This window comes from Jaculus jaculus, chromosome 10 (genome assembly GCF_020740685.1).
Source record: "Jaculus jaculus isolate mJacJac1 chromosome 10, mJacJac1.mat.Y.cur, whole genome shotgun sequence".
NCBI lineage: Eukaryota > Metazoa > Chordata > Mammalia > Rodentia > Dipodidae > Jaculus > Jaculus jaculus.
This window is the reverse complement of record NC_059111.1, coordinates 110,518,438-110,536,931: the sequence shown is the minus strand read 5'-3', so window position 1 is coordinate 110,536,931 and position 18,494 is coordinate 110,518,438. Positions and strand designations below refer to the sequence as shown.

The 18,494-nt window shown below is 44.3% G+C and overlaps 1 protein-coding gene across 2 annotated transcripts in view; it reads left to right on the top strand.

The window, feature by feature from the left end:
• Positions 1-579: 579 nt before the first annotated feature.
• Dync2i1 (dynein 2 intermediate chain 1) overlaps positions 580-18,494 on the top strand; it is an 80,838-nt gene continuing 62,923 nt past the window's right edge. For both annotated transcript variants that reach the window (XM_045160767.1, XM_045160768.1), the window contains exons 1-4: positions 580-710; positions 10,331-10,384; positions 12,199-12,637; positions 14,008-14,099. In XM_045160767.1, coding sequence (XP_045016702.1) covers positions 696-710; positions 10,331-10,384; positions 12,199-12,637; positions 14,008-14,099 — 600 coding nt within the window. In that variant the 5' untranslated portion in view covers positions 580-695. The remainder of the gene's footprint in view (positions 711-10,330; positions 10,385-12,198; positions 12,638-14,007; positions 14,100-18,494) is intronic.

Sequence of the window (18,494 nt, the reverse complement as noted above, 5' to 3'; positions counted from 1 at the left end):
CTGAAGATTTGGCTTTTGTTTCTAAGCTCTAGATAAAATAAATTTGAGCAGAAAAATATTTGGCTGAATGCTTCCTTTGTCTCTTGTCAACAAAGTATAAGAAGGGTCCCATAGCTGGAGACGTATCTTAGTTGGCGGCGTGCTTGTCTCGCGCGTACAAAGTCCGGGGTTCGATGCCTGGTACCTCATAAAACAGGCTCGCCTGTAATCACAGCATTCACGAAGTGAAGGATCAGAGCCTCAAGCTTGTCTTCGGCTACCTGTCTCAAAAGCGAAAATAAAGAGCAGTCTCTCAACGTATCCTACGTGAGTCTCATCAGCAGGCAGTCCATGAGGTGTGATCTGCAAGGGGCAAAGCTTTGTTTACGCGCAAGGCTCTCTTCACAGGCTTCTCTCCCAGTCCTTGTCCCCTGAGGCGGCCGCAGCGCCGCGACGCCGACGTGCCGCCCCACGGAAGGGCCTGACGCGCAGGCGCGCCGGGTCCGCCCCGCGCAGGCGCACTGGGCGCGGCCGCGGGGCATGCCGGACCTCCGCGGCGCCCGCCTGCCCGTTGCTAGGAGTCGGGACGCCCGCCGGCCCCAAGTGTGGTGGCCGCCGGCGGGGCTGGCGAGGGAGCGGGCGTGCGCGGGGCTCGCCTTTGCCGGGCGGCCCGCCCCTTCCTGGTCGGGGACGCCCGGCTGCCCGGGACCTGAGCGATGGAGCCTGGGAAGGTCGGTACGCGGCGGGGGCCCGCGTCCAGGCCGGGGTCTTGCCGGCCGAGCTGCCTCGCATCCTTTCCCAGTGCGCCGGGGAAGCGGGCCGAGGCCCCCGCGGGCGCCTGCAGCCGGCCGGCCCCTTTCCGTAGCATTTCTCGCTTGGCGGGAACGGGTGATCCCGGGGCCCTTGGCCTGAAGGAGGGCTTGGGGGCGGAGGGACGAGGCCTTGCTTCGGAGGACCCGTGTCACGTCTGAGCTCCTGCTTCCGGGCTGAGACACGGGAAAACAAACTGAGCGTCTCCTTAAAGAAAGCGCTGGTCACCCCAGCTTCAGGAACCGGCGTTGCGGACTGCCCATCTATTTAAAACAAAAATTTTTATACATAGTTTAAAAAATACGAACAAGCCGGCCATGGTGGCGAACGTCCTTAATCCCATCACTCTGGAGGTAGAGGTAGGAGGGATCTGTGTGAGTTGAGGCCAACCTGAGACTACCCAGTGACTTCCAGGTTAGCTTGTGATAGAGCGAGACCCTTCCTCGAAAAACAAACAAATCCGAACTATAGTGAAAGACACAAAATTTGAGTTCCATTATGTTATGCAGTATGCTTTAGATTTGTATTGTCCATCATGAAGGCCACTGGCTCCCTGCTTATTGGGCAATGCTAGCTGGCATTTGCTGAGTGTTTTAACCATTTTACTGCTTTATGACATTGCACTGTTATGTCTGTTTTTTGAACGAGGAGATAAGTTAAGTAACAGCTTAAAAACAACTCTTAGGTGTGGATGCAATTTCAACATTTGTTAAAATGAATGCAAATTTGCATACTAGTAAGATGAATGTGCACCTTTATTTTACTCAGAGAATTAAATCTTGGCTGAATGTTTGATTTTGCAGTATATAGAGCATCTTCAACAATTTTCATAGTTGTTAATTGATATTTTGGGTTATTATCACCAATGCTGACACAATGTAATTTCCTATAAATATGTAGTACAGCTGACAGAAGTATGTTTAGGGTCATTTCAGAAATACTTGGAAATGCTGTCATAATCCTAGTCCATATTCATCAAACAATTTTTTTGTTTGTTTTTCAAGGTAGGTGTCTCACTCTAGTCCAGGCTGACCCGGAATTCACTGTGTAGTCTCATGCTGGCCTTCAGTTCACAGCGATCTTCTTACCTCTGCCTCCCAAGTGCAGGGATTCAAGGCTTGAGCCACCATACCTGGCTCGTTAATTCTTTTTTAATGAAACTTGACGTTACTCAAGTAGGAATTAAAAAAAAAACATAAACATTCTAACAATACAATCCAAAGATACACTATTTTGGCATGCTGATGAGTGATGGTAGGAAAATAGTGTATGTCTTTCTTTTCTGTAGTTGAACCATTATGTTCCAGTAAGAGCAGAAAACTTTACATGTACAGTGAAAACACTACAGTTTAAAACATACAGTTGTTCCAAACCTAAGCCAAGGTGTTTCAGGACACGTTCATTGGCATTGTGTGGCGTGATGGCATGCACAGTGCACAGTGCCTGTGTTGCATATTCAGAACCAGTGCTGCAGAGACAGTGACGACACTTGATGTAACGTGGGTGTGCACATTATCAGAAACACCTCCAATTTATTACATATTTGATTGTGAATTAATTTTTGTTTGTTGCATGTTCAGTAATGTGCATTTCGGATTCAGAAACCCTTATTTGAAGAAGCTGGACACTAAAAGATGAGGACTTGAGTTTGCATGCATTTCCTCTTACCTCTTTTTGCTTTGGTATTTTCAAGGTAGAGTCTCACTCTAGCCCAGGCTGACCTGGAACTCACATTGTAGTTCCAGACTGGCCTCAAACTCATGGTGATCCTCCTCCTTCTGCCTCTCCAGTGCTGGGATTACAGGTGTGTGCTACCACACCTAACTTACCTTCTTATTTTTGATCCTTTATAACTTAGCGTCATAGCAATATTAGTATCTTTAAGCTCTCCTCTAAGATTAGGAGGTTATTGCTTTCATTTACCCTTCATTTCTCCATAAGCCCAACAATACTCTTCATATCATTCTGTTCATATTTCCAGGGGTTTGCAACAACTTGAGTTTCTTGTGATTTGTTGTATAGGTTGATATATTATGATTATGCCAGTAGAATTCATGCAGGCCCAAACAGTGTGAACTGTCACATATTTTTTCAGAGAAAAATATTTTAGTATTGAGTGGAATTGATAATCTTTTCTTACTTTCATCTAATGTGCCACAACATAGTTAACTTCATATTTTGATCATTTTTGCATGTGTGTGGTATATATTGTGTATGCACATGTGTGTGCAAATGCATGTACCATGTGTACATATGTGGAGGCCAGAGGGAAATGTCAGGTGTCCCTATCCATTGCTCATCCATGTTTTCCTTGAGGTGGAATCTCTCACTGATTCTGGGGCTTGCCATTTTTAGCAAGCTCATGTGATTCTCTGTTATTTGCTTCCTCAGGACTGGTGTTACAGATGTGTGTGGCCATGCCCAGCTGTTTATCTGGGTTCCAGGGAATGGAACTCAGGTGGTCTCAGGTCCCCTTAGGCCCTCATGCTTGTGTAGGAAGCACTCTTAACTGCTGAGCCATTTCTCCAGCTCCTGGGCCATTTATTTCTTAAATATTACTTTGTTTTCCATTTGTTTCTTTTTCTTCCTTCTTGAAACAATCTTCCTATTTTGCATAGGCTGGCCATGAACTCCTGGACTCAGGCAATCTTCCTGCCTTGTCTTCACAATAATTGGACTACTATCTATCTGTCTATCTATCTGATCAGTCTGTCATCTATATTATGCTGGCATACCTGTTTAAGAGTTTGATTTAATATAGAGTTCTAGAATTTAGATTGTTTTCCCCTAAATTTAAAGGCAGTATACTGTGGTTTTACAGAACCAGGTTGTTTAGATGATTAGATATCTTTGTAAATATTTACTTCAGAAGATTTAAGTTCTTTAATTGTGGTTTGGCAAATATGTTGCATCTTTTTTCTTTTATAGGATAGGGTCTCACTATATAGCCCAAGCAAGCAGGCATGACACTTCCCATTTTTTAAAAGTATTTTATCTATTTGTGAAAGGGGCGGGGAAAGAGTGCACTAGGGCCTCTTGCCACTGCAAATACACTCCGGATGCATGTGCCACTTTGTGCATCTGGGTTTATGTGGGTAATGGAGATTTGAACCTGGGCTTAACCTGGGCTGGCAGGCTTTTACAAGTAAATGCCTTTAACTGCTAAATTATCTCCCCAGACCCTTCTTTTTAAATGTTTTTTATTTGTTTGTTTGTTTGTTTTGTTTTTCGAGGTAGGGTCTCACTGTAGCCCAGGCTGACCTGGAATTCACTATGGAGTCTCAGGGTGGCCTCGAACTCACAGTGATCCTCCTACCTCTGCCTCCCAAGTGCTGGGATTAAAGGCGTGCGCCACCACACCCGGTTTTCATTTGCTTTCTTGATGTTAGCTGTTCTGACAGGAGTGAGATGGAATCCCAAAGGAGTTTTAGTTTATACTTCCTCAATGGTAGCACATCTGCTTAGCATGTGTAAGACCCTGGATTTCTTTTCTAGCACTGAAGGAAAAAGCTTACTTCAGAGTACTTGCATGGGTCTTATTAATTTTTGTGCTTAATGAAAATCTTAGAAATTTCTAAATTTTCATATTACATTCCAATTAATAATATATACTTATTACTCTGAAAATTATTACTCATAGCTTAAATATAGAAAGCATATTTTTGTATGTTTAGGTTGTCTTTAGATTAAAATAAAAATCTTTCCTTTTTACTTTCATAGAAACTTATACTGTTAGCTGCATAGACAAGTGCAATACCACTTCTTAATGTTTTTAGGGAGACTAGATGCTTTAGAGGAAGTGCTATCTATCCAAGGGCTGGTCTTAACTAGTCTACATGTGGGTTTCTCTTTGAGAACCTCACAGACTCTTGGCTTGACCAAAGTTTAACATGACTCCTGCACACTTAGACTGGGCACCTAGGACATCTCAGGTGTTCTTTGAGTTTTAATCCAAAAGAGTTGAGTTGTCAAAATAGTTTACTATTTATTCTAGCCAATACCTAGGTTTCCTCACCTTCCTTTCTCAGATCATTTACTAAATGCAGAGAATGAAGAACAGCTAAGAATCTTAATAGGCCAAATTTAATAATCTAGTCTTAAGTAATTAATAACCAGAAAGTTCTAACATATGAAATAGCCTTTTAAAATAATAGCAATTTGGGCATGGTGGTGTACACTTTTAATCCCAGCACTCGGGAGGCAGAGGTAGGAGGATCACTGTGAGTTTGAGGCCAGCCTGAAGCTACATAGTGAATTCCAGGTCAGCCTGGGCTAGAGTGAGACCCAACTTGAAAAACCAAACAAAAAAAAAAAAAAAAAAAAGAAAAAAAAAAGAAAAAGAGCTGGAAAGATGGCTCAGCAGCTGAAGACAGCTTGTTGGGTTGGTACTGTATAGGGCTAGTGAAACCCACTGTGCTCTGTATGTAGTACCTTGGGAAATACAAAGCTACTAGAATTATGAATCAATAACCATGGATAAAAGCCAAGAGATACATCATAATGTCACAGTAATACAGAGTCACATTGCCTGACATTTCTGCATAGGGATGTAAACCCTGAGACACCAACACTGACCCAGGAGTAAGAATACAAGTCCTAATGGATACCCAGACCATTGTGCTCATTGTCACCTTGCTCCCAATAAGACCCATGCCTTTGGCCAAAACATGACCTGAGTACAGCCTGTTGGCACCATGTGTGGCCAAGACATCATCAACTCAGAACTACCTGAAGTGGCCTGCTGGAAACCCAAGTTGTCTTCTTCCTGGATTATGGGCTGAGATGAAAGAGTTGTGAAGAGAATTCCTTTATAACCCTGTGTTGATGAGAAGGGAATTAAATCAGCTTAGATCATTTTATTCTAGAGGTGAAATGGGTTTAATAATGACTAGGGGTTCTCTTATACATTTCTCCAGTTGGTTAAGAGTATGTAGAGAAAAGTTTTGTGTCTGGTATGTGTGTGTGTGTGTGTGTGTGTGTGTGTGTGTAAGAGGTTGTATATGTAAAGAGAGATAAATAGGATAATTGTATGTATGTGTATGTGTAGAGAGACAGGTTAACTGTGAATGCATATATGTAAAGATAGCTAAGATAGGATGATTTTGTGTGTGTTCACATGCAGATATGCATAAAGAGAGGTTGGTTACACTGGAAAATTCTTCCTAGGGTGCTTGCTCATCCTTTTCTATCACATGCACAAAGGATACCTTGTTCAAGGTCCCATGGTTGGAGATACTAGACACCATGAAGTTTAATTCTCAGGTAGACTTGTACATGAGTTGAATAATTTGTAGGCAAGGTATTTTGCTCTCTTTTTCTCCCTCCCTCCATGTTGGTATTTATTTCCGTTGCTGAAAGATGGCTTAGCAATTAAAGCACTTGCCTGTGAGGCCTAAGGACTCATGTTCGAATCTCCAGATCCCAAGTAAGCCAGACGCCAAAGGTGAGGCAAGTGCAAGGTCACACATGCCCACTAGGGGTGCAAGCATTTGGTGTTTGATTGCAGTGGCTCAGGTTCTGGTGCGTCAGTTCTCTCTGTGTCTCTGTCTTTCTCTAACATTAAATTAAATTAAAAAATACAGTCCCAGACTGGCTTCAAACTCACTGTGATCCTCTTACTTACATCTGCCTCCTGAGCGCTGGGATTAAAGACGTGTGCCATCAGGCTCGGCACTTTTATTTTTTTTTGTTTTGAGACATGGTTTTCCCTTAAACTCACCACCCCCTACCTTGACATCTGTTGCAGTCCGGTTCGCATTGCTGGTAGGAATCACCCAACCAAGAGCAGCTTCTGGGAAAAAGAGATTTATTTTGCCTTACAGGCTCGAGGGGAAGCTCCACGATGGCAGGGGAAAATGATGGCATGAGCAGAGGGTGGACATCACCCCCTGGCCAACATAAGGTGGACCACAGCAACAGGAGGGTGTGCCAAACACTAGCATGGGGAAACTGGCTATAAACCAATAAGCCCGCTCCCAACAAGACACTCCCTCCAGGAGGCATTAATTCCCAAATATCCATCAGCTGGGAAACTAGCATTTAGAACACCTAAGTTTACCAATGATGTTCATACATCCCCATAGTCAAGATCTTTTAACTGAGCCATAATACCAAAAAATAACCTCAAAAAACCCATGATGGCACAGAATAAATATTCACACTGCAAAAGATGGCATTGGTCAGAGCAAAGGAACATTCAACCAATACAAGATTTAAAACAACCGGGACAAACATCAAACTCTGTAGCTTCAAGTCCAACAACTCTACCCAGTGACAAGTCTTCAAGTCCGATAATTCTAACCAGTAACAAGTCTCTGGCATTCCAATTCCGCCCCTCCAGCTAGGCTACTCACAGTCCTGGAAAACTTCATCAGGGCTGGCAGCTCCTCGGCAGCCATCTCATGGTCCCGGCATCTCCACTGGGTCTCCACTGCAAGCCACGGTTCATCCTCATGGCCCCACGGGGTCTCTATGCAGGCAACCAGCAAACCTGCTTCACACTGCCCATGGCCATTTCCAAAACACAAGACCATGTTGCAATCTCAATGACCCTCTTTCCAGCATTTCTTATACTCCACGATACCAGGTAGGGTGCCAATTTGTTAATCCAGGGGGGAATAAAGCCGGCTTTGAAGAACAGGACACTCCTTGAGCACTCAGACCCCTTCAAAAGAGTCTACATTTTTCCTGTTGCCTCAGCGCAGGTCAGCTAGCCCAGTCTCAAAGGTTGTAATCTCTCAGTTGCAGCTGAATGGGCAACAGTTTACCCAAAGATTTTTCTTTCTGTGCCATATCCCTCTGCTCACACCAGTTCATTTCTACACGAAGCAACCCTACACAACTTCTCAGGACATGGGCACAAGATCAAGCTTCTCACACAAACTGCTAGCCCAGTCCAAGCAAAGCTCATAAGCCAAACCTCACAGTCCATAGTTCTTACTGCATTCAGGTCTTGCAGCTCAGACCAGAATAGTCCATCAAGCCATACAGCACTGCAAGGCATCTCTTAGGCCAAGGTTTCAAATCCTCCCATATTCCTCTTGAAAATCAGCTCCGAAAGGCCAAAGCCACATAGAGTGGTGTCTAGCAGCAATTCTACTCCTCACTACCACTTTACATATTTATTCTGTGCTATTATGGGTTTTTTGAGGTTATATTTATTCTGTGCTATTATGGGTTTTGAGGTTTTTTTTGGTATTATGGCTCAGTTAAAAGATCTTGGACTGTGGGGATGTATGAACATCATTGGGATTGATAAAAACTATGGGGACTTTTAAAGTCAAACTGAATGCATTGTATTTTACATCATGTATGGATATCAGTTTATGGGGGCCAGGGGTGGAATGTGGTGGTTTGATTCAGGTGTCCCCCATAAACTTAGGTGTTCTGAATGCTAGTTTCCCAGCTGGTGGAGATTTGGGAATTAATGCCTCCAGGAGGGAATGTCTTGTTGGGGGCGGGCTTATGGGTGTTATAGCCAGTCTCCCCATGCCAGTGTTTGGCACACCCTCCTATTGCTGTGGTCCACCTTATGTTGGCCAGGCTGTGATATGTCTACCCTCTGCTCATGCCACGTTTCCCCCTGCCATTGTGGAGCTTCCCCTCGAGCCTGTAAGCCAAAATAAATCTCTTTCCCAGAAGCTGCTCTTGGTTGGGTGATTTCTACCAGCAATGCGAACTGGACTACAATAACATCCCAAGTGCTAGGTTTACACGTGTGAGTCCCATGCCAGGCACATGTGTGTGTGCACATGTTTTTATATGTATGTATGTGTTTTATTAATTTTTTTTAGTTTTTCAAGGTAGGATCTTGTACTAGCAGGCTGACCTGGAATTCACTAAATAGTCTCAGGCTGGCCTCAAAATCACAGCACTCCTACTTCTGCCTTCTAAATGCTGGGATTAAAGGCATGAGTCACCATGCCTGGCTCAGTCCTATATTTCTAACATCTTTTTAAAAATATTTATTTATTTATTTCAGATAGTAAGAGAAAGAGGCAGAGAGAGAGAGAGAGAGAGAGAGCGAGCGAGAGCGCAAGTAAGCGCACTCCAGGGCCTCTAGCCACTGCAAACAAACTCCAGACACATGTGCCACCTTGTACATCTGGCTAATGTGAGTACTGGGGAATTGAACCTGGGTCCTTAGGCTTTGCAGGCAAGTGCCTTAACTGCTAAGACATCTCTCCAGCTCCCATCTTTTATTTCTAAAGGCAAACAAGCCTTTTCCAGCATATGGAAAATTAATCACAGTTGATATAAATATTGTAATAAAAGCACACAGTTTATTTTAGCTTAAAGTTTAAAAATATGAACTTAAGGGCTAGAGAGATGGCTTAGTAGTTAAGGCGCTAGCTTTTGAAACCTTAGGACCCACGTTCTACTCTCCAGATCCCATGTTAGCCAGATGCAAAAAGGCAAGGCAAGTGTAGGGTTGCACATGCCCACTAGGTGGTGCAAGCATCTGGAATTCAATTGCAGTGGCTGAGGCCCTGGTGCACTAATTCTCTCTCTTTCCTCTTTGTCTCTCCCCCTCTCTTTCACTCTCTCTCTAAAAAAAAAATATGAACTTAGGGGCTGGCAAGATGGTTCAGTGGTTAAGGTACTTGCCTGCAAAGCCTAAGGACCCATGTTCTTCTCCATGTTCTACCTAAGCCAGATGTACAAAAGGTGAGGCAAGTGCAGGGTCACACATGTCCACTAGGTGGTACAAGCACCTGGGGTTTGATTTCAGTAACAGAGGCCCTGGCATGTCAGTTCTCTCTCCCTCTCTCTCTGTAAAATAACAAAAAAAAAAAAAAAAAGAACTTATCTGGGTATGGTGGCACATACCTTTAATCCTAGCACTCGAGAGACAGAGGTAGAAAGATTGCTATGATTTTGAGACCACCATGAGACCACATAGTGAATTCCAGGTCAGCCTGGGCTAGAACAAGACCCTACCTCAAAACAAAACAAAACAAAACAAAACAAAACAAAACAAAACAAAACAAAACAAAACAAAACAAAACTCTTAAAATGTAATTATTTATTTATTTTGAGAGAGAGAAAGAGGCAGAAGGGAGAGAGGGAGAAAGAGAAAGAGAATGGGCACGCTAGGGCCTCTGGCCACTGCAAGTAAACTCCAGACACATGCATCCCCTTGTGAATCTGGCTTATGTGCATCCTGGGGAATTGAGCCACAGTCCTCAGGCTTTACAGGCAAGGGCCTTAACTACTTAACCATCTCTCTAGTCTTTAAAAATGTATTTATGTGCATGCATGGGTATGGATGGTCACATCAGGGTCTCTTGCTGCTACAGAAAATGCCAGTCCAACTGGGGAGTTAACTCAGGATGGCAGACTTTGCAAGCAAGTGCCTTTAACTACTGAGCCATCTCAGTCTCCTGGTATTTTTTTTTTTTTTTTGGACACAGGATGTCCTTATATAGCGCAGTTTAATTTGGAAGTCTCAATCTTCTTGCCTCAGCTTCTCAAATGCTGGCATTATAGGTGTGTACCACCATGCTGACTTGATGTTCTAACTCTGTACTTTTCTTTGTAGAAAAGAACTAAAGATGACACTTGGAAAGCAGATGACCTGAGGAGACAGCTTTGGGTAATATAGTTTAAAGACTTCATTTGGGGCCCAGATGGAACTGTCATGGTTTTTGGACAATTGTACCTGGTTCACAGTACTGCACAGCTTTTGTTACATGGGACTCATTTCAGAGGCACCTTTGACTGACTTTAGGATAAAGCCATGAATGCCTTTGGAACGGTAGTGGTGTGCAGCCTTCTATAGGGCTGTTTGTTAGTCCAGCCTGACATCTCCATCAGCTCAGAGGCACCTCGTCATGGTTTAGGGCATCCTTAGGATAGGTGCTTAAAGATTGAGAGGAAGTGTTCCCGAGAGTTTTATAATGAAGGTCAGGGTTTCCTTAGCCTAGGCTGGCTTCAAACACTGATCCCCCTGCACTCCCATGCACTGGAGTTAGAGACCACCATGCCTGACTTAATTTTTTTTTTTTTTTTTTTTTTTGTTTTTCGAGGGAAGGTCTCACTCTAGCTCAGGCTGACCTGGAATTCACTATGAAATCTCAGGGTGGCCTTGAACTCACGGCAACCCTCCTGCCCCTGCCTCCTGAGTACTGGGATTAAAGGTGTGCACCGCCATGCCTGGCCTGACTTAATTAAAAAAAATTTTTTTTTGTTTTTTTGAGATAGGGTCTTGCTGTAGCCCAGGCAGACCTGGAATTCACTCTGTAGTCTCAGGGTGGCCTTGAACTCACTGTGATCCTCCTACCTCTGCCTCTTGAGTGTTGGGATTAACTTTTATATGGTATCAGGTAGTTTGGGTCTCAGCAATTTAAAAGCATAATCTCATTATCTCGCTACTGTGGGTTGGTGTTTTTTTTCTTCCTTTGCAGTGCTGAAGATCAAATCCAGGGTCTTGCACATTCTAGGCAAGTGCTTTACCACTAAGCCGCATCCTGACCGCCTTGTGGAATTTTAGCGTGAACATCCCCTGACACACGGGTGCCAGTCAGCAGTTGTAGAGATACTAGTGAGGGTCTTGGAAGATGGCTCAGTGGTTAACGCCACTTGCTTGCAAAGCTTGACAACCTAGGTTTAATTCTCAAGTACCATTGTAAAGTTAGATGTACAAAGGGGCGCGTACATCTGGAATTCATTTGCAGTGGTGTTGCAGTCCGGTTCGCATTGCTGTTAGAAATCACCCAACCAAGAGCAGCTTCTGGGAAAAAGAGATTTATTTTGGCTTACGGGCTCGAGGGGAAGCTCCACGATGGCAGGGGAAAACAATGGCATGAGCAGAGGGTGGACATCACCCCCTGGCCAACATAAGATGGACCACAGCAATAGGAGGGTGTGCCAAACACTGGCAAGGGGAAACTGGCTGTAAAGCCCATAAGCCCGCCCCCAACAATACACTCCCTCCAGGAGGCATTAATTCCCAAATATCCATCAGCTGGGAACCTAGCATTCAGAACACCTAAGTTTATGGGGGACACCTGAATCAAACCACCACAAGTGGCAAGAAGCCCTGGTGCACCCATTCTCCCCCCTCAAATAAATAACTAATTAGAGGTACTCATGTGACTCCAGCTACTTTAGTGCTCTGTACTCGGTCAGTTCCTGTCCACCTGCTGGCATTAGATAGCAGTTCGGCCAGTGATTTTTTTCTCCTCAAGGTAGGTTCTCACTCTAGCCCTGGCTAACCTGGAATTCACTATGTAATCTCAGGGTAGCCTAGAACTCATGGTGAATCTCCTACCTCTGCCTCCCGAGTGCTAGGATTAAAGGCATGCACCACCACGCCTGGCCCTGCCAGTGTTTTTGAGACTTTTGGGATGAAAATGAGTTTACAGATAATAAACTAATTAGAGGGGCATTTCCCTTCTGTTGTTTTAGGCTGTGCAATCAGGCCATCCCAGGGAAGATAAGAAGCTCAGAGAAAAGAAACTGCACAAGGAGTCAGAAGTGGCCTCCCTCGAATACAGAGAGCACAGGAGCAAGGACCCAGACAGAGATGTCCGCCGCAGAGAGAGGGTGGCAGAGAGAGACCCTCAAACCTCCATGGAGAACCCTCATGGGGAGAGAGACCATGAGAAACACAGAGAAAGGAGGAAAGATGTCAAATACCGGGAAAAGGACAAATTGAAGGAAAGGCATCGGGAACAAGATCCAGAGAAGTCTCACAGTCGAGGCAAAGACAAAGAGAAAGAAAAAGAGAAAGACAGAAAGGTCAGGAAAGAAGAGCTTAAACAGACCACTGCCTACCACAACCTTCTGGTCCGGGAGGGGCGTGGCCGGCAGTTATTGGAGAGAGCGGAGAAGAAGGTTCGCGCAGGTGTGTGCTCCCTCCTACCTTGCTTATCTGCTTGTGTTACAGATTGTTTGTTGTTTTTCTTTTAAAAGTTTTCATTTTTAGTTCATCATTTAGCTTTTCGCAGTTTTTATGAATGTTTTAGCTTTGGATTTGAAACCACAGGCTGTATTCTGTGTTTGTTGTATTTATTTATTTGAGAGAGAGAGAGGAAGGGAGGGATGGAGGGAGGGAGAGAGAATGGTCGTACTCGGGCCTCCAGCCACTGCAAACGAACTCCAGACACATGCGCCCCCTTGTGCTTGTGCATCTTGCCTATGTGGGTCCTGGAGAGTTGAACTGGGATCCTTTGGCTTTGCAGGCAAATGTTTTAACAGCTAAGCCATCTGTCCAGCCCCTGTGTGTGTTGTTTTGATATTTTTAATGTTCAGTCAGTCAATGAATCTTTTTTTCAGTATTTGCTAGGGTTTTACTATTGAAAACATTTCTTTCAGCTTTATCATCTCAAAATATCTTAGTTTCTATATGGATAAACATATAAAGTAAAAGGTATTCCTCAAAAGTGTTAATTTTTTAAGTTTTTATTTATTTGCAAGCAGAGAGAGATAGAAAAGAGACAGATAGAGAGAGAATGGGCATGCGTGGGCCTCCAGCCACTGCAAACTAACTCCAGACACATGTGCCCCTTGTGCATTTGGCTTACATGGATCGTAGGGAATTGAACCTGGGTCCTTTGGCTTCACAAGCAAATGCCTTAACTGCTAAATCATCTCTCCAGCCCAAAATGTTACTTATTGTTTTATAGGGTGGGATCTGTTGATCCAACCCAGGACCTTGAACATTCTAGGCAAGCACTGTACCACTAAGAGACAACCCCAGCCATTTCAACTTTCTTAGTAATAAGCTAATGCCTTGTTGTCTGTGCAGATGCAGAAGTGAAAGCCACTTTTTCTTATTGCATAGTGCTTTGGATATCACTATTACCTAGGTGGTTCTTTTTTGTCTTCTCAGCCCCACCTATGGCTTCTCTCCTGGGTAGTGCTGAACCTCTTCTGGCAACTGATACACAGCCTTTATCCTGTCAGGTGTGGTATTGGGGCTGGTGCTCCTCTAGAATTCCTGGGCGACACAGGCATTTGCCTGTTTGTCTCAGTAGCACACTGGGAGAGAAAAGTTTTATCTGTTGCTTAGACTGCCATTTTCATCTCCTGTTTTTGGCTTAGATACTAGAACTTGTCACTCTTGAGTTTTGAGAATATGTTTTAGTTGGAAAATACCCCAAAGTGCAAGTTAATAAACACATGTTCAATAGTAAAGTCTGCAGCAAGATATTAGCAGGGCTTTTTGAGTAAAACGGTTTTGGAATATTAAAGTACATATTTACTTACTTTTAGCAAGTAAAGCACGAACTGAAGAGAAAGAAAGGAGGGATGAGGATTCTGAAAGAGGAGATGAAGAAAGAGAACGAAGATACCGAGAAAGAAAGGTAAATGGGTTGTGGGAGCATAGTCAGTTGTTTTTTGGTGGGAGGGAATGAATGCCTCTGGGCATGATGTCTTTACCTGTGACTCTTACAATCTTTCGGCTTCCCTCTTCTGCAAAATTCCCTGAGCCATGGTGGGTGAGTTTTGAGTCTACTTCAGTGATGAGCTCTTAGGAGCCTCTGGATCTCTGGTTTGGTAGATGTTGAGTATCCTCAGGGTCTGTCTCTTTCACCCTGGTGCTGATGATCAGGTTCAACATGGAAGCAGCACTCTTGCTCATCTTCCCATTCCTCTGTGGTTTTAGCTGTGGCTTGCCTGAAGTGTGAGGGGTAGTTTATTTCCTCGGTCTCGCTACCTTCTACAAAAGAAGAACAGATTCTCTAACAGAAAGTAAAGTCAGCATAATTTTATGTGGGATAAGCATTATTAATTGAGGAAGAATTTGATGTCTGTAACCCCTCTTAGCCAAAGACTAGTGACAGCTTGACACTGGACAGTATAATCTTTGACTCCATAGGGTTCTGATCTGGTTCCCAATTCCAGATATGGGTTCCTTTACACTGAGTGGATTTCTCAGCCTATCAGAAAGCTATTGGTTACTGTTGCAGTCTGGTTCGCATTGCTGGGAGAAATCACCCAACCAAGAGCAGCTTCTGGGAAAAAGAGATTTATTTTGGTTTACAGGCTGGAGAGGAAGCTCCATGATGGCAGGGGGAAATGATGGCATGAGCAGAGGGTGGACATCACCCCCTGGCCAACATAAGGTGAACCACAGCAACAGGAGGGTGTGCCAAACACTGGCAAGGGTACACTGGCTATAACACCCATAAGCCCACCTCCAACAATACACTGTCTCCAGGAGATGTTAATTCCCAAATCTCCATCAGCTGGGAACCTAGCATTCAGAACACCTGAGTTTATGGGGGACCCCTGAATCAAACCACCACAGTTACCCACCAAGGCTGTGTGCCACTATTGCACTGATGTGTACATCCTGTCAGGGCGTTTGCTTCTGAGTAGCTTAGACCTCTGGCTGCTCAGATTGTTATTGAACACTTCATCCATTCTATTGGTGAGACTTTTCTACAGATTTTTTTTTTTTTTTTTGAGGTAGGGTCTCACTGTAGCTCAGGCTGGCCTGGAATTCACTATGTAGTCTCAGAGTGGCCTTGAACTCACAGTGATTCTTCTACCTCTGCCTCCTGAGTTCTAGGATTAAAGGTATGTGTCACCATGCCCAGCTCTAGAGAGTTTTTTCTTTTTTTCATTTTTCAATGTAGGGTCTTGCTCTAGCCCAGGCTGACCTGGGATTCACCTTTTAGTCTCAGGGTTGCCTTGAACTCACAGTGATCCTCCTACCTCTGCCTCCTGATGCTGGGATTAAAGGCGTGCCCCATCACTTCTGGCTCTTGAGAGTTTTTTATTTTAATTTATTTGAGAGCGACAGACACAGAGAGAAAGACAGATAGAGGGAGAGAGAGAGAGAGAATGGGCGCGCCAGGGCCTCCAGCCCCTGCAAACGAACTCCAGACGCGTGCGCCCCCTTGTGCATCTGGCTAACGTGGGACCTGGGGAACTGAGCCTTGAACCAGGGTCCTTAGGCTTCACAGGCAAGCGCTTAACTGCTAAGCCATCTCTCCAGCCCTATTTTAATTTTTTTATTGACAACTTCCATAATTATAAACAATATCCCATGGCAATTCCCCCTCTCTCCCCACTTTCCCCTTTGAAATTCCACTCTCCATCATATTCCCTCCCCCTCTCAGTCAGTCTTAGAGAATATTTTATTTGATTTATGGTGTTTTTCATTTCTAGTGTTTCTGATTGGTTTTTCTTCAGTATTTCTATTTCCTTACACATGTCTTATATTGACCTCCTTATTTCATTAAGTTGGTTTCCTGTGTTCTCCTTTAGGAGTTTGTGTTTTCTTCTTTGATTTCTTTGAACATAGTTAATGATTTGAAATCTTTCTCAGGCATTTCATCTAAATCAGTCTCATTGGAGGTCATTTCTGATGTATTTATCGTTATATTGTCTTGATTTTTTTGTGTTTCTTGTATTATAATATAGAGATTTTTGCATCTTGGGTTAATTTGATGCTTGGGTTTTCTAATTATCTGCAGTGTTCTTAGATTTATACATTATATCTTCGGGGTAGGAGCTTAGGGTGCCAGGTGTGGCTTTTAACTGACTCCCAGAGAAACAGCAGAAGTGACCCTAGGTGTTGGCTTTGCCTGCTATGCAAGTGTTCCAGTATGCTGGATGGAGCAAAATAACAGGCACATTTTAAAATTCAACTGAACAGTGCACACACTCAATCGAAACCAGCAAGGAGTATTTATGTAAGAGCATATTAAAACAAACAGATAGTCTAACAATGTCAAAGCCCCTAAGGGTGTATGTTGCCCCACACCCTTAATCCTGCCAACTGGGAGGCTAAGATTTCTGGTCTGTAAAGGGTTCCAGGTCATCCTAGGGCAGAGTGAGACATTTACTCCATGAATAACAAAAGAAGATGACAAAAGCAGTACAAATTAGGAAGTAACAAAGGACAACCCCAAAATATAGTTTATTTAAGAATGGCAAAGCTGATCATAAGTCAGATCCAACACATAACCTGCCTTGACATGGAAAGTGCTCTTTTGGTGGGTACTGACCTGGTGTTTGTAGGCCTTGTTATTTTTGGGATGGCTTTTTAGGTCTCAGCTCTGTTGTGTGTCTGCTTGGGTCCCTGTTTACTGTGCTGTGGGCTTAGCTAGGCTGGTTGGGTTGGTGGGTCCACTGCTTTGATTACCTGTGTTTGGTGCTGTGTATCTGGTCTTCCTTTCCCTAGGTTTCCAGCGGTTGCCATTGCTGGCAGTTGGGGGAGGGGAAGCTGTGGAGGGCACCTGAAACTGTCTGGGAGCTGCATGGCTCGTCCCGTGATCCTCCTCTTCATGTGCTGCCCAGCTGGTCCCTGCTGTCCCAGCTTTCTTGACTTTGCGAGGAGGCTATGCTGCTATGAGTAAACAAAATCCCTTCACCTCATCTCTGTTGCTGCAGGATCTGCTTCTGTCTGGTTCTGTGCTCTCTAGAAGCTTTTAGGTCTCTCCTGTTTCTCTGCTGAGGTTATGAATTTCTTATATACCTTCACTTTTTGTTTTTCGAGGTAGGGTTTCACCCTAGTCCAGGCTGACCTGGAATTCACTATGTAGTTTCAGGGTGGCCTTGAACTCACTGCAATCCTCCTACCCCTGCCTCCCTAGAGGTGGGATTAAAGGTGTGCGCCACCATGCCTGGCTTTTGCACCTCCACTCTTAAGTACAAGAGTGTATTTTGCTGCTTTTCTGTTTATTTCCTCCCTGGGCTGCTTTGGCATGGCTGCTATGCTGCCATCTTTCCTGGAAGTGCGTCTCTTGGGTTTTTTTTAAATATTTTTTTTGTTGTTTATTTGAAAGTGGCGGAGAGAGAGAGAGGGAGGGAGGGAGGGAGGGAGGGAGAGAGAGAGAGAGATAGAGATAGAATGGGCACGCCAGGGCCTCCAGCCACCGCAAACAAACTCCAGACACATGCGCCCCCTTGTGCATCTGGCTATATGGGTCCTGGGGAATCAAGCCTTGAACCGGGGTTCTTAGGCTTCACAGGCAAGCGCTTAACCGCTAAGCCATCTCTCCAGCCCCTTGTTTTTGTTTTTCAAGGTAAGGTCTCACTCTGGTCCAGGCTGACATGGAATTCATTATGTAGTCTCAGGGTGGCCTTGAACTCACGGTGATCCTCCTACCTCTGCCTTCCCTGTGCTGGGATTAAAGGCATGCACCACCATGCCTGGCTCTTTTTTGCGTATTTTAAGCATACTTGTTAACCCTCTGCCAGTCATTTATGTTGTATTATGTTATGTTGTGTTATGTGTGTGTGTTTAATCTGACTCATAGGATCTTTTTTTTTTTAATCAGTGCAAACATTGTCACGTAGACAAGTATGTTCTCATGTAGATGGAATGCTGTCTGCTTAAGTTCTTTTAGAACTAAGTTTGTAATTCCCAAATTATTTTTCTGTGGTGAGTAATCTGAGGTTATGGTCTGACTGTACAATTGAGGAGTGTGGTCAGAGTATCCTCGTGTTTTCCAAAAGGCTATCATGGTAGAAATGACCAGGGTGGATAGAAATGGTAAAACCAAGGAAAGAGATAGATACTCTCTGGGTTCCGAGGATAGTGAAGGGATCACAGAATCCATGTTTGTGGGATGTGGACAGAGTGTGATGACTGGGCTAGGTGAGCCAGGCTGGACTTGGTGGGTTCCCAGGATAGTGAAGGGATCACAGAATCCATGCTTGTGGGATGTGGACGGAACGTGATGACTGGGCTGGGAGAGCCAGGCTGGACTTCTGGGGTCTGCCAAGCATGCTCCTAGTGCTTC